The 26,432-nt window shown below is 40.6% G+C and overlaps 1 protein-coding gene across 1 annotated transcript; it reads left to right on the top strand.

Annotated features, from left to right (window-relative positions):
- The first annotated feature begins 1,751 nt into the window (after window positions 1-1,751).
- On the top strand, window positions 1,752-25,994 carry FAM110C (family with sequence similarity 110 member C). Its single transcript, XM_063313921.1, has 2 exons — window positions 1,752-3,138; window positions 22,663-25,994. The coding sequence occupies exon 1, from the start codon at window positions 2,027-2,029 to the stop codon at window positions 3,110-3,112; it is 1,086 nt and encodes a 361-aa protein (XP_063169991.1). The 5' UTR covers window positions 1,752-2,026; the 3' UTR covers window positions 3,113-3,138; window positions 22,663-25,994.
- The last annotated feature ends 438 nt before the right edge of the window (window positions 25,995-26,432 follow it).

The following is a 26,432-nucleotide window of genomic DNA, read 5'->3' as shown; positions in this document are numbered from 1 at the left end:
AGGAGGGAAAGCCCATTTAGACTTGCAAGATTCTGTTGCTATAGCCAATCGTAATAAAAATAGTCTTAGGCCTACATGGAGTCTGTTTCTTGGTCTGGCCTACCTCGTATACAATGTCCATACAAGACCAGATATGAGATAAAAGCCAAGGGTCAAATTATAACATGACAACCAAAGACTGTGCTGGACCACAAAAATCCAACGAATGAATTGGGGGAATGCCATTCCCAGGCAAAAGCAAAAGTGGTGTTACACTCTGGGCTCTATCTCCAATGTCAGATCCCCTTCTTCTGACATCTCCGCATTGCACATGATCTTTGTTAAGGAATTCCAACACGCAAGCACCTGTTCAGGGCATGCAGTCATGTTTTCTGGTTGGGTAGAGGTCTTTATACTTCCTTGCACCTTGCAGATACTGAAGGAAGGAGATCTGAAGCCTGGCCTCCTACGTTTCAACAGTGGCGTTGTGTGAAGATAGGCTTTTAAACAACCTTAGAATTCCACCCACCCACCCATCCTGTACTGCCCTACATGCAATATGGAGCGTAAGCATTTTATTTGCGCTAGCTGCTGGGAGAGGAGAGTGAGCAACAGGAAGAGAGGATGAGTTGTCAGAGGAAAGGGATGAGTACTAGAACGCTGGAGGCAGGCCAATTTGCCAGGCTGTGACTTGAGTATCCTAAGTAGGATTCAAAATGGAAAGCAAACACTCTGCCAGAGCCTGTATGTTGCTGAATGATTAGAGTGCTGCAGTTTGTTTTTAAATAACCTGTAGATCGGCTCTTGTACAGACACAATTCCCTGAGGACTATAACTAAGGACTGGTAGCACCTTTGCCGACTAACACATTTTATTAAAAAGCGTAAGATTTTGTGAGCTGCAGCTCACTTCATCATCAGACAAAAGCTTTTGCCTTTTAATAAAATCATTAGTCAGAAAAAGTGTCACCAAACCCCTTCTGATTTTTTTTACCACCGTAGACTAACATGACTCTCCTCCTACCATGTCATGGAACGAGAATTTAGTACTTCTTTAAAAAAAAAAATCTCTTATATATCGTAGTACAACGTGGAAGTGGTAAAATGGAGATAGATTCCCTGTCACTGTCTGCTATCTAAATAATATTTAGCATTTGAATAGCAAATGTGTTCGAAGTGCATTAGATGCACTCTCCTTACAAGAAACCTGTAAATCAAGTAATTGTTATTGTTCCCCAAGTAACACATTGTGGGGTGTGGGGCTGAGCCTATTATCTGCCTAGTGAGTTTATTGGCCGAGGCAAACTGTGAACTGGGGACTTCCTGATTCATAGCTCAGTTCATTCATCACCATATCACATCGGTACTCAAATCAAAGTTCAGTGGGCTTCCCCCGTCCCACCAATGTGGCTTTCAAGTTGCTCTGGGAAAAGAGCCGGATCTTGGGGAATTTTTTTTCTTCATTGCAGCTCTCCCTCAGTCTCTGCCGAAGAAAGCTCCGCCAGCACTTTCCTTCACACCAGGCTTTCACTGTTGTGGTAGGAGGAGGCAGAAGGAAGCCCAAGTTTTGTTTTGTTTTTAAAAAAAGCCCTTTTCATGAGGGCTCGTCCTTGCTGAAGGCAATGGAGTGTTGATGGTTTGAGACACTCCTCTAACGTCAATGAGTCATCTCCCTCCCAACTGGTGTCAGAGAGGCCTCTGTGCTTCACAAGGATTGGCTGTGCCCGGCTCATAGGGGTTGGCTCAGTGAAAAGGTGAATGTGCAAAGAAGCAGCTGTGGAGGGGGTGTGTGTGCATATGTGTGTGCAGTTAGAGTGTCTGCAGCAGGCACAGACAGTAGGGCTTGGCTACAGCAGTGGTGTTTTGCTTTGTTCAGAAATCAGGGAAAAGGAGACAGCAACGGGTTGGCTGTTTCTGAGAAGTCCCCCGGATTGCTTATCCCGGAAGAATCAGAGCGGAAGGGAGGAAGAGGAGGAGGGGAAAAGAGGCTTTGAAATTTGCTTTCTTTTCCCTGAAGTGCAAATAAGCTTGGGACACCTGAACCTGCTATGCCAACTGAACTCCCTCACCTGGTGAGAATGCATGCCATCTCTGACCTGCCCTCCTCCCTGACAGCACGGCTTCTCCACAAGGGTCCAGAGTACCTTCGCAAGCAGATGGAGGCAGGCAACCCTAGTAGGAAGAGCGCTGTGGAAAGGCTGGCAGCAGATAAGGCCAAATATGTGAAAAGCCAGCAAGTCATCGGCAGGAAGCAGCTGCCAGCCATCACCCTCAGCTCAACTTCTGAAAGCAGCAGCGAGAATTGCTCAGTGGAAAGCAAGAAGATTGAGCACTTGGGTGAGGAGAAAGACACAACAGCCAAGGTTCCCAGGGCTGCAGAGCTGAGCCCAGCAGCCCTGCAGGGTGGTCCTCCCATTGTGAGGCGCAACAGTGCTAAAAGGCAGATCAGGCCAGATTCCTTGGTGATCTATCGTCAGAAGTGTGAATTCGTCAGAGGCCAAAGCCAGGAGAATACTCGTGGGAATTTGGTCCGGAGGTTGTTCCAGGGCTCCTTCAAGGAAAAGCAGCGGGTTTCTGAGGTGTCCAGAGTTGTACTCAAGGAAGAAACCATTCCTGAAATGGAAGGGACTGTCTTGGGCAAAGACACAAGTCATAACTATGATCTAGAAGGACAGAATTCACCCACAAAGGCAAACCCAGTGCCCATTCTTGCCAGCAGATGCAAAAATGCCCTAAATGTGACTTCAGCACCTTATGACGTAAAGGAAATGAGGCGGAAAGGTCTTCAAAGATCTCAATCGGATATCAGTTCCCGATATTCAAAACCTTTCTCTGAATTTGACACTTTTTTTAAGAACTGTGGCCTCACACCTGAAGTAATAGAAGATCTAGGCCAAGAGAACTTTTCTGTGGCTTCAGACAACTTCTCATTCCATATCCACAGCATCAGCGGGGCGACGTCAGAAAGCAATTTCACAAGGCACAGTGGTGAAGATGGACTCCTGGAAGAAGAGGTCACAGAACAGGCGCCTAGTGGAACCTCTGTGATTGAACGCAATGCTCGGATAATCAAGTGGCTGTACATGTGCAAGAAAGCCAAAGAGGCAAATGTGATGATGCAGGACTTTCCATAAAGACTGCTTACTTCACAGACACCCAGGTCAGTATAACGCTAATGCATGTGCAAAGTGTAACCATGCACATTTGATATTACCACAGATAGCTATGATTATATAGAGTAAGGTTCTGTCCTCTTTATCTCTCCAACAGCACACCAGTAAGGGATGGGGAAACATACAATTTGTCTTTAATATCTAGAGCATGGTGGGCATAACATACAGTGCCAGTTTTGGTAATGGTTGCATTTGGGCGTTCCATAATTTTATAATGATAAATGTCTCCAGAAGGTTACATCTGGTTATTGTTTCTTGTTATGAAGGATCCCACTGTTTGAGCTGACCTTTAGAAAGTCATGGACTTTGTTAAGGAGAAAGGAAAACCACCAAAGAAAGTTAAAGTCAATATTTACACATCATGTCTGCCCTCTGATTGGCAAGTAGCTTATTTACAGCAGGTTGGGCTATGTTCACAGAAAGCCTAGCCATTTGCTCAAGCCTTAATGTTATCTAATTAAGATAAACTGGCACAAATTTTGTTCCTTTGCAGCGTGGGAGCTGCCAGCTTTATCATCCCACTGTTTTCCTTTTTCTAATCTATCCCCCTTTAAGCTGTGGTGAAGGAAACATTTGTGGGCCTCTCTTTTTCCTTCCCCACTTCATTTCATTCAATATAACGAGGGATAAGCCTTCCTCTCACTTCACAACATAACAGGCTGTGCAGCCATTTCCTGGCATTTCTCATTTTCCAATCTGTTGAGGAGTGGGATATCTCTTGCTGCTTCATTGCGTTTATCACTTTTTACCTCAACTGGCTGAAGTTGGATGACATGACTGCACCTGTGCAGGGCTACAAACATTCTTCAGGGCTGTTGCTTCAGCTTGTGTCCCAATAAATCTAGAAGGACTGGTTCCCAATCAAACAGGGAATGGATGGCATGATAGAATGCAGTCCTGGGCACACTTTCCTGGGAAGTAGGATACACTGCCTCATGGTATTTACTTCTAAGCAAATATAGTTAGCATTAGGACTTTGCAATGGCTTTGTAACTGGACATTTTAAAAAGAACCCTTTCTGAAAAGCTGTGTAGGATTTAGAAGGTCCATTCACCATCTTGGACCTCTACTTATACTGATCACGTAAGATAAGTTAAGGCAAGCTGGTTTCTTCCAGATAAACCTCACCAACAAGTCAACACTTAGGGATTATGGTAGTTGGAACTCAAAATTTGTAGAAAATACTAAGTTGCCTATCTGTGACCAAGGGGGTTAAACCACCCGATCCTCTTCTACAATGGAGCACTATGGGTTTTGTTTGTTTGTTTCTCAGCTGCGTGCATAGCCCTAATTTCTATAGGGAAACATTGCTGTTACCCAAACTACATACATACATACATACATACATACATATATACATACATGATTCCAATGATCACAGTATTTTGAAAATTATGGAGAAATACAGAAATTGCTTGACATCTTTATGCATACTTGGCAGTTTTCCCATCATTCACTGAACTCTAAGCACTGACCCAGAATTTAACAATTGGTACATCAAGGCAAAGAATCAAGCTGTTTTAATCAGTTGCTACAAGTCAATGATCACACATAAGTATCAGGTAGAATCCATTGTGCAGTTGAAATAAATGGAAATTAAAAATTCATAGTGACAGGTTTACACCCTTTGGCTCCATGGAGGAATTCTGGTGTGCAATTGTACATAAGCCATTTTGCATGGGCTGTGACTGCCCTACTCTTCAACAGCTAGGGATGTGCTGTTGCTTGCATAACTGGTATTTACTGGAAACACAGACTGCTGACTGGCTGTCCCAAGTGGCAGTCACCAAATGTCGATACTCCACACTTCAGCAGCCATGTTTCAGGTTAAGCATACTGAGATTAAATAAATCACTTTACCAAATAAACTTGGAAAGCAAGAGACATCAGTAAGCATCTTTTGGCCGAGAGAGACCAACCAGTTGATGCGCCTTTGAGCAACAGCTAATCTAGCCAGAATAATCTGTTCTGATGCCAGACATATCATAAAATACAATAGAAGCAAAAATAAGAGATTCATGTAAAATAGGTGAGATAAGTGTACTGTACATTGTAAGGAACAAAATCCTACATAAATCTTTGGAAGGGCAACTGTCTTTATCAAGATCATTGCAAGATATCATGCTCCTGTACCTGAAGCAAGTCTCAGATGGCATTTCCACTGAAAACTGACCAAGCGATGTTGGCATGAGGCAGAAATGCCTGGTAGAAAAAACACAGCAATAACTAAATAAATAATGAATAATGTGCTACCCTGTTGGAGGAGGTTACCTCATTCTGCTTAATGATAGGGTAGGCATTGTTGAGAGCCATCTTAGATTGAGATTCAAGTACTAAGGAATTTACATTTGGCTAAGATACGGGAGTGTTTGTTCATGAGGAAATGACTCCATAGCTCGAGAGGAGTTCTGGCTGTGTCACCTGGAGGGGTTTTGTTTAAAAAGAGAGAGAGAGAGAGAGAGAGAAAGAAAGAAAAAAAGAAAGAAAGAGATTTGATAACGTCTAAATAGAAAGCTATGCTCTTAACCATTCACCAGCACTTTTTTCTTAGATTGGTAGAAGGAAAATGACTGAGGTTTGATTTGGTTTGATTTTTTTAAAGCACGACAACATGAATTTCTTTATCTTTCATCACAGGAAAATAACGACTCACAATTGTTATTACCACTTATGTTTCTACTTTTCTGTCAGAAAAGAATAAGCCCACACTAACTCAACATACATGTATATGATGATTGTCTCAAGGAGACAATCTCAAGGGCCCAGTCTTCTTGACTGGCTATGCTTCAGCCAAAAAAAGGCCAAAACTGCCCACTAGTACCATCTACACCAGGTTGTAGGCAATGCAGAGCCTCTGATGTTCATTCCCCTTCCCCTTTTTCTTACCAGCATGATGAATGCTAACAGATTATGGAATTTCCTTCAATCCAATAACGTAAGAAGTTAATGCATTGCCTGCTGTTGTCCAAAACAGGTCTGATGTCCTCTGATTTCTAATATCACAAAGATGATTATTTCCCTGTGCCCTTTTTTTTTCTATCTTAAAATTCTAATTAAAGTGAAAGGGGATCCAAGATAGACTGGGAGTTTAGCTTCAGTGAAGTAGAAAACTGTGGATGTTATAAGTTCTCATCTAATTCAGCCACATTATCCATATATCTGCAGTTCATGCTGGCAAAATGTGGCCCTTTGGCAATGTAAGCTGAAGGCCAAGGGTGCTCAGTCCACATTGGAATGGCAGGTGGGAGTGGGGAAGATTCCCTTACATGTCTTCCAACATGAGGGTCCCCATTTGGATTAAGCCCTTGCTTTTGAGTCAACCAAGGATGTAGCTGCTAGCTATGCCTTTAAAATAATATACAATTTGGCCCATTTCTGATACAGAGGATATGAACGTTTGAAAGTGTTCAGGCAGTAGTAATAAGAATGTTAGGCTAAGATTTGAAGGACTCATGCTCAAATCCTCATTCAGCCATGAAGTTCATTGGTATCCAGGTACCATCTATCAAGGCTGTTGTGGATTTATGAAGGAGGAAGGAGTAAACCCGTTTATACCATCATACACTCCTAGCAGGAAAGGTGGGGTTTAAGTCTACTAAATAAATTCTTCAAATAAGTTGGCTAATTGCAAAACACTGATAAAGTTGGTAAGAACTATCTGATGTAATCACTTCTTACTGACAAAGAACAAACCAGGATGAGGAATGAGATCATGTCAATCCAAAATTCTAGCACAGGGACAGGAAGTGTTTTTAGCCTGTGGCTAGCCTTCTGGAGATGTCTGCCAGAACAGTTGTATCCACCACAAACAGGAATTAAAGTCAAAACTAAAGTCAAAACTTAAAGAATGAGCTCATCCCACATCTCTCATATAAATGCACCCACTTTCTCATACACACTGTACACACTGGAAAACTCTTTTGAAGCTTCAGTGTTTCTTGGGGAACAACTTTGGAAAGAGCATATGGCATATGGGGAGGAAAGAGTCTCAAACAGTGTTCTTCAAACATGGCAACTTTAAGACCTGTGGACTTCAATTCCCAGAATTCCCCAGCCAACATGTAGTTGAAGTCCACACATCTTAAAGTTGCCAAGTTTGAAAAACACTGGTCTAGAAGAAATAATACAGATAAACTCTAATGTGTTTATTTGTGAGAAAACACCATTGAGCTCAACAAGATTGGCTTCCACGTTCTTTTTACTCATCTTTCCACTCAAACACAGTTTCAGGAATGGTGCTACTGAGTAACAGGATATTAAAAATTAATATAATTTGAGAAAATACAATGTATCCCTGAACAGGGAACTCTTGACTGCCCTATATGTTTCAAAAATGGCATAACCTTTTGTTATGAGTTTTTAAACTCTATCCTGCCTTACCTAGGTTCAGACCTCATGTTAAACTGTGGTTTGTTTAAGAAGCCACAATCATCTAGTATATTTATGAACAACTACAGGTAGTCCTTGGATTACAATGGCAATTGGGACTGGAATTTCTGTCACTAAGTGACGTGATTGTAAAGTACAATGTCACATGACTGCACTGCTTAGGGATGGCAATTCCAGCAGTCCTGGTTGCCATCATTAAGTGAGGATCACATGGGTCGTTAAGTGACGACTTCACATGACCACGACTTCTGACTTCCCGCCTTCCCCATTGACTTTGCTCATGGGAAGCCGGCATGGAACGTCAGAAGTTGCAAACATGTGACCATGGCTTGCTGCAATGTCGTAATCACAAGCCAGGTGCCAAGCACCCACATCGCAATCACATGACTGCAGGGATGCTGTGACGGCTGGAACGACAAGGATCTGTCATTACTACCATTTATTCAGCATTATTGTAACTTTACCTGTAAACCCTGGCTTACAGATAACCATTTATTTATTAAATGTACAGACGGCTGCATTTCAACATGTTACAAAATTAGAAACATAACTACATCCACTAAAACATCCACAGTACACATGAAAAAAATATCATAATAACAGCAACATTTGGTGACATCTCAGCTTCCAGAATAATCTGTTTTAACTAAATTCTGGAAGACTAATGCTGTTGGAGCCAGCCTTGCTTCCAAAGAGAAGCTGTCACCATAACTAAAAAACAATGCTTCCCAGCCTCAGCCTCCCTCATTTCCTGAACACAGGGAACTACAAGCAGTTTCTCTCATAATAGGAATTGTGGATGGGTCAATTGTTGTTGAAGATGGCAGGCCTGAGGGTACCTAGATTCCAAGCCAAAAAGAATTTTATAGGTTAAAACCAGCACTTCCAATTGTACCCAGAAGCCTATTGGCAGCCAATTTGAGGCCTGCAAGATCCAACACATTGTGAACCAACTTCAATCAAGGGCAGAAGTGGTCCCATGCAGAGTGCACAACAGTAGTCCATGGCTGAGTTTATACAGCATGCTTACACAAAATGAGGAATCCATCTTATGATTTAATGCAATGTATGGACAAACCAGAGAATTAAAACAGCCTAGGCAAACATGATTTTTTGGAAAGTGTTAAATGCGACTCTCAAGAATTCACAGCCAGCATTGGAGTTGTAATCCAACCAACCTGGAGATACCAAGTGGGACTTAAAAAGTGAAAGAGGTATTGGAGAAACTAATATGCTTCTCTAGGATGAAATTATTGGATGTCACAATAAGGTTTCAATAAATTAAAGTGAGTTTTTTTATCGGGTTGATGTAGCTAGACTTGTTTAAATGAACATGGGCTCCAGTTTAAGCAACAATGTGCCTCCAAATGGCCCTGAAGAGAAGAGTGTTCCTTACTTGGAAATCTGCAGGGCATCGTTCAGAATTTACTAGTAAAAAACAAGACAAAAGATAAATGATAGTAATCCATAACAGAGGCCTGACTGATGGCTGCTTTTTTAACTTATGTTTGGAAATATATAAATGAGTTAGGAGGCTGAGCAACCTTTCCCAAACCTGGATCTTTTACACTGGGGAAACAGCACCAACAGATGAGAGAAGGGATGACAAGATAAGTTGGCCTGTTCAGATCATAGTTTCAGAATGAAACCTCCATCCCTTCCTTTAAACTGAAGGAAGCTTAGCTGCAGAAAGATGGATCCCAAGAGAGAAAGCAATAAAGGAGTTCAGTCTATGGGACTGGGACAATAGGATTAGCAGGAGAGCTGGTTTCACAGGCTTGGCCTTGAAACCTTGCTAAACCCTTTAGTGGAAGGCAGGTGCTGTGGTGCTTGGGGTGTTTACTGCTTAATCCAAAACATAAAAAGTCTTCTAGGGAAAGGATTGATGAAGACTGAGGCATCATTCACATGACCTTTCTGCTCAGGGAACTTTTTATTTGTCTCCATCTCCCTTCGCAGAGATATGTACATCAAAAGCAGCCTTCTCCAATGTGAAATCTTCCACATCTATTGACCCTGCAGCTCTCAGAATTTTCAGCCAGCATAAACACATTGTGAAGGGTGCCAGGTTGAAGCAATTGAATAAAACCTTGCTTGGTTTGGCCAAAAAAGTTGGGGCTTCTGCATCTATCTGATTTGGAGCTTTTCTGAGATATTTGAAATGGCAAAGCACTCTTCACCAACCCGTGCCTTGACTTCTCATTGTTGAGGGTAGCAGCTTGGGAAGGATGTAAAGGAGGAAAAATGGTGGTGATGGGAGGAAATGGTTAAGAATCTGTCTTCTACAGTTGGTATAAGTTGCAGTAAGACTTGAGGCTGGAAATATCATTTTTGCTAATAGACATGTTATTCTGTAGTGTTCTCAGAAGCCTCCTGCAGGTTACAGAATTCTGCTTAGCTTGCAAGCACTTGAAAGACTCTGAAGGCAGACCACAATGAAAAGATTCATGCATTGTAGTAATCCATTGTTGACTTAACCATGGTTTGTTAATTAAGCCACAATTGGTTATGCTCCCATAATTTACTAAGATGTTCACCATGTTTTACAATCCACACTGGTTAGGTCACACCTCACACTGTGCTAAAACCAAACCAACCATATTTTGGCTTAGCATAATGTGTGGATCCAGTCTATAAATAATTCTAAGAGCCAGGACTAGCAACAGGACAGCTCAAAATAGCAATGTCTTGAAAATGTTGTTGGTAGCCAATTTCCCTTTGTCCTTGAAAATATGGTGAGAGATATTTCTGATCGTCTGTCAATTCAGAGCAGCTCTTCTTAAGGTAACGCATGCGATCTTTGAAGAACTCCAATGCAGTACAGATACAAATCCTTGGTTACAAAGTGCCCAGTTATAATATAATTCATCATTATGGTAAATACACAATTCATTAGTGAGAGGATGAGCCATAAGGAGGCCCCTGAATTGTACATTTGCAATTCTGTAATCCAGGCCTAGTTCTGTAATGCTAGGAACTTCCTGCTATGAAACAATACAACCTTGATTTCCTGCAAATATTGGCTCTTTTCCAGAGAGTAAACAGAGTTGCCTGTACCTGTTAACAGTTTTCTCAGTTACTTCATTTTTAAAGAAACATAACCACAGACCAGATTATCACTGTGGTTAGAGAATGAGTGCAGATTAAAGCAACTTCCTGGAGCAGTAGACTTCTTTTAGCCTAGTTAGCAAGGCCTACGCATAAGTGGCTTCATTCTAGACAGAGGGAATGCACATGCTTGAGTTATCCCAGTAGGATTTCTGCACATGCTTAAGGTTTTGACATGCTCATTCCCTGTGAGGTTTTGCAAATTTTATTCCTATCTGTGCTGCTTGTATAATACTGTATCATTAATTTAAACTTTCAGCAGTAATTTTTTAAACTAACAGAACAAAGTACTTTTTCATGCTATTAAATGCTATGATAAGTCATGTTTGCAATTTTTATGTAGAACAAAGGTGGAGATGTAGTTCCTTCTAAATATGGTTAGAGCCCCATCTTCCCTTTGGCCCAGCAAATCGTCAAGTGTGATGGAGGGGATGGGGTAAGAAACCAACAGGATCTGGAGGATCACAGGTTACCATCCCAAGATAATGGTAATAAGAAAAAAAATCTATAGTCATGCTGAGTCAGAATGCAATTAAACCTATCACGCCCACAGATAAAGCATGGTTCATACAGATAGTTTGTATGCCCACTTGCCCCTAACTTTTGCCCCCCAAGTTCTGCTAGCATCTTTTTGCTGCCTTGGTCCCCTAATGAAAGTTCATCTCATTCCAGCCCACAAGTCAGCTCCGGGAGGAGAACCCAAATGTGTTGCACATCCAGAATCAGGACGTTCATATCAGCCGTACAAGGTAGACCAGATCAAGAAAGTGACTCCACAGAAAGAGAAGAACTGTACTTGACTGAGAAGTATAGTCTGCCTTCCCGTCCCTCCCTTTTGCTGTACACCCCAGGGAGTCAGAGGGGAGCCAGTCTGAGTTTTTTTCTAGTACTTTCCTGCCTCCCTGGGCTCAACACATGCTTTAGTACCTGTTGCTGCCTGATGGCTTCTGGATGCCTTCATGGTCACCCCCATGGCTCCCTAAAAGCCATCAGAGCATCAGAACACAGACCATAGAAGGAGAGGGACTGGCAATAGCAGAAGATTTCATACCAGTATGGTTTTCTGCCAGCTCAGGCATGGGAGGATAGCACTTTAACTCAGCAATGAGGAAAGGCCCAGCACATGACTATAGTGAGCCACTACGCAGTCCCAATCTCTCAGTTACACTTAATGTCACACCAGTGTTATACTTCCATCAACCAACTGGCTTTTGAGTTGCACTACAAATACTATTTATCAAATGGTGAGTTACATTTGGAAAGCCATTGGTTTCTGTTGATTTGCCAAGCAACGAGGAAAATACTACCATTGCCCCGTTTCCCTTGTTTTTTGATAAGTTCTCTGATAAGTTTGATATGTAAATACATATATATCGATCACACTATTCCCTTTGGAGTAAAAACATGAGATTTGGGGTTGAAGACATGAGATGGGAAAAAAGAAAATACCCCCAAAATTTTAAGTTAACAGACCAATTGGAGGGAGGGGTTGCCTATTATTCCCAATAGTCCGTTAAGTTGGAGACTACATCATTCACAGATGATATTCTGTAATGACATAAATATAACAGGAATTCCATCCATTGAATCCAAAATCTGCTAAATCAAGTTTCTGCTGTATAGCTAAATCACTGCACAGCATTCACTATACTTCTTTATACCTTCCTAATTTTGCAGACCATTCTTCTTTTCACCACATTCATATGTTGCCTTTTGTTCTTTCAACTTCTCACCTTTCTTTTTTCAGGATCTCATCAATGCCATTTAACCATGACTTTCTTAGGCCTTCTCTTCCTTTCAGCCCTTTTTCACTCACATTTTTGCTTTATAAGTTGATTCTCCTTCACTGCCTCTATGTGACCAAACATTTCAATGTATTACTTTCATACTGATCACTTACTTGTATTCAGTTCACATTCATTCACACCTATTCATTCCTGTATCTAGCTCTTCTTATTAACCACACACACATGTACCCCATGCCCACTGAATTCAACTTGCTTTTGTATTTATCTTGACATACCCAATTCCTGTGTAGCAAAGCATATTTATATTTATTTATTTATTTAATTAATTTTTATCCCGCCTGTATTAGTTTTATAAATAACTCAAGGTGGCGAACCTACCTAGTACTCCTTCCTCCTCCCATTTTCCCTACAACAAGAGCCCTGTGAGGTGGGCTGGGCTGAGAGAGAGTGACTGGCCCAAGGTCACCCAGCCGGCTTTTGTGCCTAAGGCAGGACTAGAACTCACAGCCCCCTTATATAAAGCCATCTTTACTTCTTGAACAAATATTTCTCACAACAGACCACTGGTTATTTGCCTTCTAGCTGCATTTGTATATCTTGAAATTTCTCCATTTCCTCATCTTTAATAATCATTTTACCAAGGTACACAAATTCATTTATTTGGTCTAAGTTTTTTTGTCATTCAATCATTCATTCTATTTTCTCTCCAAAATATAACCACCTTGGTCTCTGCTACATTAATTTTCAGATCCATAATCCTTGTTGCATCATATGATCTATCTAACATTTGTTGTAAATCATTTTGGTTCTCAACCAATGATTTGGAATCATCTATATACAAAAATACATGGGCATTCACATCCCCAACCAACACATCCCCACAAATATCCCTGATACACTTAAATACATTAAACAATCTAGAAGATATCACACATCCTTCCTTATTCCCTGCTGAGCATTTTATTTATTCCTACACACGCTTTACTTTCAACTGTTCTTACTGCATTCAGCATCCAACCTTCAATTCCATATTCAAGCAAAATGTTCCATAATTTAAGCCTATTCATTTCATCATAGGCTCTTTCTAAATCAACAAACTATATAAAAATATTCTCACATTCAAACATTTCTCATTGACATGCTGAACAGCAAAAATCACACTTACCAGATTTTTCTGTCACTTCTTGTTCCCTTTCAATCAAGATTCTGTTAAACATCTTCCCAGAAACACTTAGCAAACCAATCAATCCCCTTGCAGTTTTGACCTTCACTCTTGATAGATAATAACTGCATTCTTCTAGTCATTAGGTATGGATGCATTCTTCAGACTCATGTCAAACAACCATTCCATAAGCAAATCACTTTCATATTTTAACATTTCTCCACTATCACCATGAACACCTGCAGCTGTACCACTTTTTGAACTTTCTTACCACATTTATAATTTTTTTCATTATTTTTTTCTATTAGATACTAACATTTATAGGGTTTATTTAAATGCCAATCTTGGATGTAATGCTATCATTCCCATACACATTTCTAAATTATTCCTTCACTCTAGTTTCATCCCAAACCATTTCATCCCATTTACTTTTAATTCCATTCCCTTTGCTGGAGGCTCCCTGTTTAGCCATTTTAGTTCTTCTTTAGCCCTTCCAAAGTAAAATGTTTTATTTCCATCCAAATGCAATTTCCCTGCCTATTTTAATCTCAATTGTTTCTTACTCTCTTTGATTACATTCTTTACAACTATCTTTTTTCTCTATACATCCTCATTTTTTGCAGCAGTAATTTTCTTTTTCACCCTGGGTTTTTTTTTCTTACATCCACCCCACCTTATCATTTCACCAAGCATCCTTATCTACCCTTCCTGTTAGTATAGCTCCATGTAGGTCTATGGCACTTAGTTATTCTTTTCATTCTTTGCAAACAACTTCCACATCCTTTTGCTTTTCCATTAATTTTGTCGTGAAATTAATTAATGTTGTAACACCTTTTCATGTAACACTCACATTTTCTGTTCCTGCAGCTGTTGGATTTATATGCTCATATTGGATTTCATATGCTCCCCCTCTTTTGGGGGAGATGGGCAGTAATTAAATTTCAATAATAAATAAATAAATAAATAAATCCCCCCTTTTTTTCCATGTCTATTTTTTCCCCAAGATCCACTCTTGATACTGCCCCAAAATGGTCTGTTTCACACTGAGAACCTCACAACATCCTTGTATCATTAATTCTCTCAATCTTTCATTGTAAACCATCAAATCAAACATGCTTTTAATTTCATGCTTTTTCTGTATGTATGCTTAAGTAGTCTTATGCTCAAACCAAGTATCTGAGACAAACAGGTCTTTTCCTGGACAGATAAAAATCACAATTTCCATTCATTCCTGGGTTTCTGAATGGACCAGTTGCTTTTTCTTCTCTCTCCTCTCTCCATTCCACCCATTCATTCACAGAAGCTAGCAGTGCAAACCATCACAGCATAAGCTCCATTTCTTTCATATGTACAGGTGATGTTGCAACCCACATACAGAAGGGACAGAGTTGCATCATCTTGGCACAGTGTTGCTTTCCTCATATCCACCCCTTGGCTTTCCCCTGCAGACACCTCTGAGTAGCATTCATCCAGAATGTTACACAGTTTCCTCAGAACTGCTCCCTGTTTCTTCCAGTGTCCCCATTCTCTGCAGTATAATATGCAACTGTCACCAACCTATGGATTCCTATTTTCATTAGCATTCACAACACCCTAGAAGATACCAATTCATACTTTCTGACATACCTTTTGTCCATTTTATTCATTATTAAATCTTTATCTTTACTTCCCTGTATTTATTTATCAACTCCAATTACATCAGACCACTTCATTCAGATCTATTACATCTTTCCCATTTCATAGACACACAACATAAAAACGTCATTTTCTTCATTTCATCTGTTAATTCATGCCTTTTCCATTTACTTCTCTTACGTATGTTTCCAGTTGCAAATCTGCCATATACTGTGGTTGTCATCCAAATGGACCCATAGAGATCAACCTCCATTGCCAATCTTGGCTTGGGTTGACTGAGGCATTCATATAATGAGATAGAGGAACAGGTTACCAGCTTTAGTCATACCCAAGGAACATGCAACGTTCCCTACTAATGGTAAGGACAGTTCTGGTCAGTTTTGGCATATTTTGGCCAATATGCCATAAGCACAACCAAAGCCTAGCTTTATCTCAAGCATGCTGGCTAATGCTTCTCAGGTTACATTTATCCTGCACTAAGCCATAATGTGCTCTGTTTGCTTTTGGCTTTGTTTGATATATAGGGCTACCAAATTTGGCCTGCAAAAATCCAGACAACAGAAGACTATTGCCCACATCTGTAGCCTTATCAAAGTATGCACCCACCAATTGTGGCTTAATATTATTTACAAGTCTATACTATATTTTTTTGTTGCTTATTCATTTAGTCGCTTCCGACTCTTCGTGACTTCATGGACCAGCCCACGCCAGAGCTTCCTGTCAGTCGTCAACACCCCCAGCTCCCCCAGGGATGAGTCTGTCACCTCTACAATATCATCCATCCACCTTGCCCTTGGTCGGCCCCTCTTCCTTTTGGCCTCCACTCTCCCTAGCATCAGCATCTTCTCCAGGATGTCCTGTCTTGTCATTATGTGGCCAAAGTATTTCAGTTTTGCCTTTAATATCATTCCCTCAAGTGAGCAGTCTGGCTTTATTTCCTGGAGGATGGACTGGTTTGATCTTCTTGCAGTCCAAGGCACTCTCAGAATTTTCCTCCAACACCACAGTTCAAAAGCATCAATCTTCCTTCACTCAGCCTTCCTTATGGTCCAGCTCTCGCAGCCATACATTACTACAGGGAACACCATTGCTTTAACTATGCGGACCTTTTTTGTCAGTGTGAGCTCTCTGCTCTTGACTATTTTATCAAGATTTGTCATTGCTCTTCTCCCAAGGATTAAGCGTCTTCTGATTTCCTGACTGCAGTCAGCATCTGCAGTAATCTTTGCACCTAGAAATACAAAGTCTTTTACTGCTTCTACATTTTCTCCCTCTATTTGCCAGTTATCAATCAAGCTGGTTGCCATAATCTTGGTTTTTTTGAGGTTTAGCTGCAAGCCAGCTTTTGCACTTTCTTCTTTCACCTTCATCATAAGGCTCCTCAGTTTCTCTTCGCTTTCAGCCATCCAAGTGGTATCATCCTATACTATATGTCTTGTTCAATAAACTTTGCTAAATTAAATTATGACTTAGCATATAACATCCAATATGGTTTAGTGTTATGTGGAAGCTATTGTGGGTTCTTCAACAAACTATGCTAAAATAATTCTTAGGATAGTATATGTATCCAGTGATTAGTAGAATAAACCTTTCTTTCTTCCTTCCAGGTCCATCCAGTGCCAAGTAAGTGGACATTGGTTGAATTTGGGCTCATAGAGGAACAAGGAACTTATCAGGAAGGCAAATAAGGATCAGTGCTGCAATAATTTTGCATGAATGCTCCTGAAATTAGAATAATTCATGGAGCTATAAACATAGCACTGTTTAAAGTTTGTAATCAATGTTATGTATTCAGCTGGTACAGCATGTGGAATCCTGGTGATTTAAACCAGGAGAAGTTCCCTTGTTGCACCTGCTGGAAATGGAATCTATAAATGCTGAAATTCAGACACATCTCACCCAGTGGATGCTAAGCTCCTATTTGCAAGGGAGCTATCAACTAGTAGTTAAAAGCAGCTTTCTTGCCAATACCTGCTAGATTCTGTCTGGCAGCAATTACCTGCAAAGAATTAATGGATGCTGGCCTCTCCCACTCTGGTCTGACTTCATTCTGCTTTTTCAGCACTCCACTTCAGCTGGTTCTTGTGTTGTTGCCTAAACATTTTCTTTCAAAAACTGAAGGGATAAAGGAGACAATCAGACTGAGAACAAAAGGCAAACTCTTATTTACATTCTTCTGGCTTTGACATGTAAAAGTTTGTAGGTTTATTGTGTGGAAGGAAATGGTTTCTGTGGTTCCCTAGCACTGCTTGAAGATGAGCAAAGTTGAGTGCTCCCCCTTTGAAGAAGAAGAGTGGGAAGTTCTTCCGCAGGGTGTGTATCTGGGCAGATATTCTCCTGTTTGCGAAAGTTCCCAGACAGAAGAGCTGCTTCTCCAATGTTGTGCTTTTAATGGATCAGAACTTGCTTAGTCATGAACCTTTTATATTTACCACTTAATTTCTTTATGGGGCTCTCTTATGACTTGGAGCATGAATAAATCAAAACAGATGCTGGCAAAACTGTAAATCTGCGTAGTTCAAGGAATGTTAATTAAAGAGGTCCACATAAATTAAGCATTCAGGTTTTGTTTCAGTTTCAAAGAAAGCTGCATTTTATAAGAAAAGGTTGACTGTAAGATAAAGGCGTTCTCTACCTATTTTGTTGCTTTCCATAGCATTATCTTATATGTTTGTGTATTTATTTAGTTGTTAGGTTTATCTCCTTTGGGAGCTTAAGGCAGCCTGAGTAGCATTTCTTCCGCCCCTTCCTCCTCAGAACTACAGCTCTCTGAAGTAGGCTGGACTGAGTGCCAATCCACCACCTTAACACTGGATCATGCCTTATGCTAACAAAGAGAGCAATTGGGGGGCATTTGGCAAATCTGGGAAACAGTTATTTTTCCAGCAACTCAAAAATGTGGAGACCATTTGGCTGCTGTGATAAAAGTGTAATGAAAATATGGACTTTCCTGATAGTACTTGGCACATCTGATTCTCATAGCAAAATGGGTGGATCTTCAGCTCTTCTAACATGATTTGCACAATGCCCAAGTACAATGCATTTGTAGGGTGCATTTGTTCCACTTATTAGTTTTCAAGGCAAAAGTATTTTATAGACTTTTCGTAAAAGTGCATTCACTGCATGTGCATGACATAGGAGTTGCAGTGATGTATCCTTTATTTGATCATGTCATTGACTTAAAGTGAATTGATCTGATTATTATTATGGCAGAAAGTACAAGCAGTATGACAAATGTAAACTGTTCGAAGTAAGAACTCTGTGAATATATAGTAAAAACTGCAATTCTAATTGTTACCATTTTATAGCAGGTATCAAAAGGTAGGAAAAAGGGTCATGTGGAGGGAGGAATTGGATGTGGATTTCTCGCTGTCCTCATTCAAAAGCATAATCTTGTACCCCTTGCCTAATGTAATGAGGAGCAGTGGAGACAACAGAGTGGCATTTTTGTGGCTGGTGCTATGTTCAAAGGCCAGAAGAAAAAGTTTAACATTGACTAACCCTTCTATTCAGATTTGATTACACATGGAACATGGGTGAAACGAGAAAATCATCATCATGGATTCAAATTTTGACTAAAACACTTCTCTTTAGCTATAGTTTAACTTATGGTCCTAGTTCTTCCAATGTTATTGTCCTGATTACCAGGAAACACACTGAGACAATGACTTGGTCTCTAATATTTATTAGTAGTACTTAACAAGAATCCTAACAAACTGAGGAAGCGTGGGAAAACCCAGCCATATAAACCCCAAGGGTTAAGGCGGTCCCGATCTGTGTCTCTTTGAATGGCTGAACAGTTCCTCAGTGCTACGCATGCGCTTGACAGTCTGGGTGAGAGCCCCCTGCTCGCCATCTTTACTCATGACAGTTATGCTCATCAAGCTGTGGCTTAGGGTGTTGTGAAAATCAGATTAAAGAAAGCAGTTGGTTGTAATGTGCAGTAGGGGAAGAATGCCAGTTTATATAGGATCTGAAGGCTCTTGAGATGTCATCATAGCATGGACTAATGAACTGGAAAAAGCTTGTTTTTTGTTGTTTATTCGTTTAGTCCCTTCCGACTCTTCGTGACTTCATGGACCAGCCCACGCCAGAGCTTCCTGTTGGCCATCAACACCCCCAGCTCCCCCAGGGACGAGTCCATCACCTCTAGAATATCATCCATCCATCTTGCCCTTGGTCGGCCCCTCTTCCTTTTCCCCTCCACTCTTCCTAGCATCAGCACCTTCTCCAGGGTGTCCTGTCTTCTCATTATGTGGCCAAAGTATTTCAGTTTTGCCTTTAATATCATTCCCTCAAGTGAGCAGTCTGGCTTTATTTCCTGGAGGATGGACTGGTTTGATCTTCTTGCAGTCCAAGGCACTCTCAGAATTTTCCTCCAACACCACAGTTCAAAAGCATCGATCTTCCTTCTCTCAGCCTTCCTTATGGTCCAGCTCTCATAGCCACATGTTACGACGGGGAACACCATTGCTTTAACTATGCAGACCTTTGTTGTCAGTGTGAGCTCTCTGCTCTTGACTATTTTATCGAGATTTGTCATTGCTCTTCTCCCAAGGATTAAGCGTCTTCTGATTTCCTGACTGCAGTCAGCATCTGCAGTAATCTTTGCACCTAGAAATACAAAGTCTTTTACTGCTTCTACATTTTCTCCCTCTATTTGCCAGTTATCAATCAAGCTGGTTGCCATAATCTTGGTTTTTTTGAGGTTTAGCTGCAAGCCAGCTTTTGCACTTTCTTCTTTCACCTTCATCATAAGGCTCCTCAGTTCCTCTTCGCTTTCAGCCACCAAAGTGGTATCATCTGCATATCTGAGATTGTTAATGTTTCTTCCAGTGATTTTAACTCCAGCCTTGGATTCCTCAAGCCCAACAGGTCGCATGATGTGTTCTGCATACAAGTTGAATAGGTAGGGTGAGAGGATACAACCCTGCCGTACTCCTTTCCCAATCTTAAACCAGTCCGTTGTTCTGTGGTCTGTTCTTACCATTGCTACTTGGTCGTTGTACAGATTCTTCAGGAGGCATACAAGATGACTTGGTATCCCCATACCACTAAGAACTTGCCACAATTTGTTATGGTCCACACAGTCAAAGGCTTTAGAATAGTCAATAAAACAGAAATAGATGTTTTTCTGAAACTCCCTGGCTTTTTCCATTATCCAGCGGATATTGGCAATTTGGTCCCTAGTTCCTCTGCCTTTTCTAAACCCAGCTTGTACATCTGGCAATTCTCGCTCCATGAATTGCTGAAGTCTACCTTGCAGGATCTTGAGCATTACCTTAGTGGCATGTGAAATGAGTGCCACTGTTCGATAGTTTGAACATTCTTTAGTGTTTCCCTTTTTTGGTATGGGGATATAAGTTGATTTTTTCCAGTCTGATGGCCATTCTTGTGTTTCCCAAATTTGCTGGCATATAGCATGCATTACCTTGACAGCATCATCTCGCAAGATTTTGAACAGTTCAGCCGGGATGCCGTCGTCTCCTGCTGCCTTGTTATTAGCAATGCTTCTTAAGGCCCGTTCAACCTCACTCTTCAGGATGTCTGGCTCTAGCTCACTGACCACACCATCAAAGCTATCCCCGATATTGTTATCCTTCCTATACAGGTCTTCTGTATATTCTTGCCACCTTTTCTTGATCTCTTCTTCTTCTGTTAGGTCCTTGCCATCTTTGTTTTTGATCATGCCCATTTTTGCCTGAAATTTACCTCCAATGTTTCTAATTTTCTGGAAGAGGTCTCTTGTCCTTCCTATTCTATTGTCTTCTTTCACTTCCGTGCATTGCTTGTTTAAAAATAATTCCTTATCTCTTCTGGCTAACCTCTGGAATTTTGCATTTAATTGGGCATATCTCCCCCTATCACTGTTGCCTTTTGCTTTCCTTCTTTCTTGGGCTACTTCTAGTGTCTCAGCAGTCAGCCATTTTTCCTTCTTGGTTTTCTCTTTCTTTGGGATGTATGTTGTTGCTGCCTCCTGAACAATGTTGCGAACTTCTGTCCAGAGTTCTTCCGGGACCCTATCTACTAAGTCCAGTCCCTTAAATCGATTCTTCACCTCCACTGCATATTCCTTAGGAATATTAGTGAGCTCATATCTAGCTGATCTGTGGGTCTTCCCTAATCTCTTTAGTCTGATCCTAAATTGTGCAAGAAGAAGTTTGTGATCTGAACTACAGTCAGCTCCAGGTCTTGTTTTTACCGACTGTATAGATGTCCACCACCTTTGGCTGCAAAGGATGTAGTCAATCTGATTTCGGTGTTGTCCATCTGGGGAAGTCCATGTATAAAGCCGTCTCTTAGGTTGTTGGAAGAGAGTGTTTGTTATGCAGAGTGAGTTGTCTTGGAAAAATTCTATCAGCCTATGTCCTGCTTCATTTTGTTCTCCCAGGCCATGCTTACCTGTAATTCCAGGTGTCATTTGACTGCCCACCTTAGCATTCCAGTCTCCCGTGATGAAAATAACATCTCTTTTAGGTGTGTTGTCCAGTAGCTGCTGCAGATCCTCATAGAACTGCTCTACTTCAGCTTCTTCAGCATCTGTGGTTGGGGCGTATATTTGGATCACTGTGATGTTAGATGGCTTGCCCTGAATTTGAATTGAGATCATTCTGTCGTTTTTTGGATTGTATCCAAGCACTACTTTAGCCACTTTACTATTAATTATGAAGGCTACTCCATTTCTTCTGTGGTCCTCTTGTCCACAGTAGTAGATCTGGTGGTCATTTGATGTGAAGTGGCCCATTCCAGTCCATTTCAGTTCACTGACGCCCAAAATGTCTATCTTTAATCTTGACATCTCACCAATAACCACATCCAATCTGCCCTGGCTCATAGATCTTACATTCCAGGTTCCAATGGTGTTTTGATCCTTAGAACATCGGATTCGCCGTTCACCCCCAGCACCGTTGGCCGCTAGCCGTCCTTTCGGCTTTGAGCTAGCTGCGTCATCACATCTGGGGCTAGTTGAAGTCATCCTCTGTTCCTCCCCAGTAGCATTTTGACCATCTTCCGACCTGGGGGTCTCATCTTCTGATGGTATACTGACATACCTCTGGTTGTACTGATCCATTTAGTTTTCACAGCAAGAATACTGGGGTGGGTTGCCATTACCTTCCCCAGGGATCGCATTTAGTCTGACCTCTCTGTCATGACCTTCCTGTTTTGGGTGGCCCTTCACGGTTTAGCTCATGGCATCATTGAGGTGCTCAAGCTCCAGCACCATGACAAGGTAACGATCCTTTGCTGAAGGGGAAAAGCTTACATATAAAATAACATTCTCCATGCTCGTTCTGGTTTGCAGTTGAATTAATGAGACCCCTGAATTACCTTGGTTTGTGATAAATGCAATGAATATGTGGAAATGAATATAAAAATGTTTCTCAGCATTCATCTGAATAAAGCACCCTAACTCAATGGCGGTGTGAAGCATGCAGGCATTTCAATAAAACTTCTTTCTCTTTTTTTAGAATAGAAGCATTTGATGAAGACTGAACTCAATAGAGAATGGATTTACAGCAACCATTTCTGTCTCACTTCTTCACCTTAGAAACAGAAGAATCCTTGTTGCTTCTTTAAAGGCTGAATTGAAAGCTGAAGCTCAGACTCAAAAAATCAAAATGGATGCTCCTTACTGTCGTTATGGTCAAGCCGAAAGCAAGAGTTATCTTGATTCACACACAGACCTCCTCTGACGTACATTTTAATAGCAAAGCAGAAACCTATAGTTAATTGTCTCTGAGAGATAATTTCATTGTTTGCAACAATTCCTGAGAAAAGCATAATTTCTGCAAAAGAAAACTGTGTGCACAGTGTGAAGGGTGAGAAAGGTACATGTCTACTTTGTGGTTTGTACTTATAATAGGATACTACATCTGATGGATGTGTGGGACAAGTTAAATGTTTGGAAATAATTCTCTCCAAGATTCTGGTCCAAATTGCTCAGTTGATGTTTACAGTGGAATAGATAGGGTTTTCTCTAAATATAGAAAACTGCCTTCCATCATCTATCTATCTATCTATCTATCTATCTATCTATCTATCTATCTATCTATCTATCTATCTATCTATCTATCTATCTATCTATCTATCTATCTATCTATCTATCTATCTCTATCATCTCAGAAGTAACTGAGGTGACACATCACAGGAAGCCATAATAGAATGGTTTTGTCTGTGTTGAATATGTTGTGCAAACTCAGACCTCTGGGTTTATGGAGCTTAGTGCAATGCACGAACTGCAAGGGCTTATTTAAGAAACCATGATTTAAGCATGAAGAATGAGCCCTGCCAGTACTGTCTTCAGCAAATTACACCCACTCCAGGATTTCAGAGAAGAGACTTCGTGGCACTGCCTACAGCCCAACTGCTTGACCTGGAACTCTTCCTTCCCTTCCACTACTTCATAGTCCTAAAAAGTCACCCCTGAAAGCTGCATCCATATAAACCAACTGGCAATCCAACCCCAGTTCTCACGTTTGCAAAGTAAGACTTTTCTCTTGTAGTTGTTGTTGACTCAGCTTTAATGTGCCATGGTACTAAACAGTTGCTCCCAAATAATAGAATAATGTTCATTATTACAAAATGGCATTGCTTTTTTTTTTTTAGTGGTACAGCTAGGTTGTGTGGGCAAATGCCTGGTTTAGACAAGCCTGCAGGCATAGAGCTGTCTGGGGTAGTTACAGTGTCTATGAGAAGATGGTTTCTGATTGTGGTTTCCCAGTTCCTTTGCCACCTGGGAATCGCTGGCTGTCATTTCTATAATAGCAAGCAAGTGCAAACATGTCTTTCTCTGCTATTTCAGAAAGACAGAAAATAAGGTTCTTTTTCCCCTGCGTTGGCATTTATATATAGCAGAACTGGCCATGGCTGTCTGTCTGTCTGTCTATTTATCTAGATAGATAGATGATAGATAGATAGATAGATAGATAGATAGATAGATAGATAGATAGATAGATAGATAGATAGATAGCAGAGTTTATGCTGAATAACCAAACTTCCTACAGTCAAAATCAAAATGATTTTTCTGCCTTGGAAAATGTGGGCCAGCTCTTATGATCATACTAGAGGCTTGTCTGAACATTCCTCATTCCTTAAATGGTAGCAGTCCTTTTGTCTACGGCTGGCATGCACAGACTAGAAGTCAGAAACCAGCTTGTGCTAATGCAAACCCATCTTTCCACTGTGGTGGGATAAGGTTTGGTCTTGGATTTCTCATTCTCCTGCAGTATTCCTGAGGCTGTTTTGGGTTAGCAGAGGTCAAATACAAAAAAGGATCTCTCTTAAAAGATGGTTCCCATTGCTGCTCAATACAATATAATGTCTTTTTTTCTTCTTCTTTTCCCTGAAACCTCCTAGTTGCAATAGTTTTGCAGGATTGGAAACAGTCTCTCCCTGGTCCCCAGCTGCGGAGGACCATGGGTTGTGCTAAGCCATATTGTTATTGCTTTGGATGTGCCTTACTGCAATTGTGAATCCAGCCAATGTGCTTTATAAACCATAGTTTATGGCACAGTTGCACAATGTCCACCCATCTGAGGGCTGCTTTGTGCAGCATGTTGAGCATTAGGGCTTGGGGAGGGTGGGGTTTCAGGGTTTTTTAAGCTGAAATGGGAGAGTTGAGCATCTGCGAGGATTAGGCACTCATTTTCTCCTTAAAACCCCCCAAACTGTAAGAGAATCCTCCACTGTGAGGGGCAGCTCTAGGTGCCATAAAGGCAAATTTTAACATTAAGCACTATGGAGTATTCAAGAAACTATGGTTAAAACAAATCACAGCTTAGTATGCGAGAAAATCCAGCCATCATGTCCTGCCTGCAGGTTTCCAGAAGTGATTAGTTGATCATTGCAGGAAACTGGATGGTAGCTTAGACAGGAGTTTGTTCTGATCCTACAGATGTTATCTTTAAAATTGATTAAATATATTAAAAATTACTACAAATTCCATCTGCTGCAGTCCATTGCTGTTTCTCCTGCTCCTTCTCTTTCTCCTTCTTCTGCCACCCATTGCCCCAAATTGTTGGCTTGTTCTTAATGTGTGTCCTTTAGATAACATATTGTTCAGCCTCCACCACTGAATGATTGCTGATCCCAGTGTGTAAGAGAGCTTTGTTTATGTAGATATGCATGCAGGGTTCAGGAGTGAAATATTTCTTATTTTAATTTATTCTCATCTTAGGAAGTTAAGCCAGCACTTTAAGTGCTAATTAATAGAGTATATTAGTATGAAAAATATGCTTGGTAAACAATAAGTGGCTATTTGGCCTTTAGTAAATGTAGCCTATTTTTGCTTTGGATGTTAATATTAAACCCTCATTAAAAGAGGTGAGTGCGCGCTATAATAGATGTGTCATGAACATAACATGTCCATCACGTCCAGTTCTCTCAGATCCGCTCTTATCTACAGAATATGTCATGTAATTGTATTTTAAGGTTACTGCTGAAAAGTGTTTGCGAAATCTGTTTTTTTTTTTACCGTAATGAGATTTGTTAGAAACAAAATGCTGCTAACATGGAAGAAAGTTTATTACTGGTGTGTGTGTGTGTGTGTGTGTGTGTGTATCTATATCTTTATCTATAATGTAAAATGTGTCAAAGATGCTGATCCAAAAGGAAATCCACTGTAGTTTTTGCACTTTCCAGAGTATGTTAAGTTATTTATTTAATTATTGTGAAAAGCAAAGGACAGAAGCATTTCCCCTTTAAACTCCACAGCCAAGGTGATACCTAGTTCTCTAAAACGATGAATTAATTTGTGTGAAAATGTTTTGGCCCCATGAATAAAACTAATGATTTCATTGAGGCTAGGCTTGGTCAAGAAACATATATACCACTTACTTTTATGAATTAAAATTTATCAAATAAAATTGATATAACTGTTAACTTTAGAAAATAAATCTGTTTCATTGGAAACAAACAAGAAAACAAAAACCCAAATCAGATTAAAAACCATATGTTTTAAAGGAAAGAATGAGCTTGCTTACTTTCACATAATTCTTGAAATCTGGGATTCATTTTGAGACAACTCTTATTGCTTGTTACATATTTATTTTCACCAATATTTGCTCATTAAAATTATATCAGCAACTCCAAGTCCTGAAGGGCCAAGCTGGGGACAGATCCTCCTGGAGAAAATCTTATGTATTTCCTAAGTGAAGACTGATGGTATTTGTTTTGTTACTGGCTGAAGTAAGACTCAAAGATTACCATGGTAACAAATCACTTGGCAGGGTGAGAAGGT

The sequence above is a fragment of the Candoia aspera genome, chromosome 1 (genome assembly GCF_035149785.1).
Source record: "Candoia aspera isolate rCanAsp1 chromosome 1, rCanAsp1.hap2, whole genome shotgun sequence".
NCBI lineage: Eukaryota > Metazoa > Chordata > Lepidosauria > Squamata > Boidae > Candoia > Candoia aspera.
The sequence above is the reverse complement of the archived record's forward strand: the minus strand, read 5'-3'. Positions and strand labels throughout refer to the sequence as shown.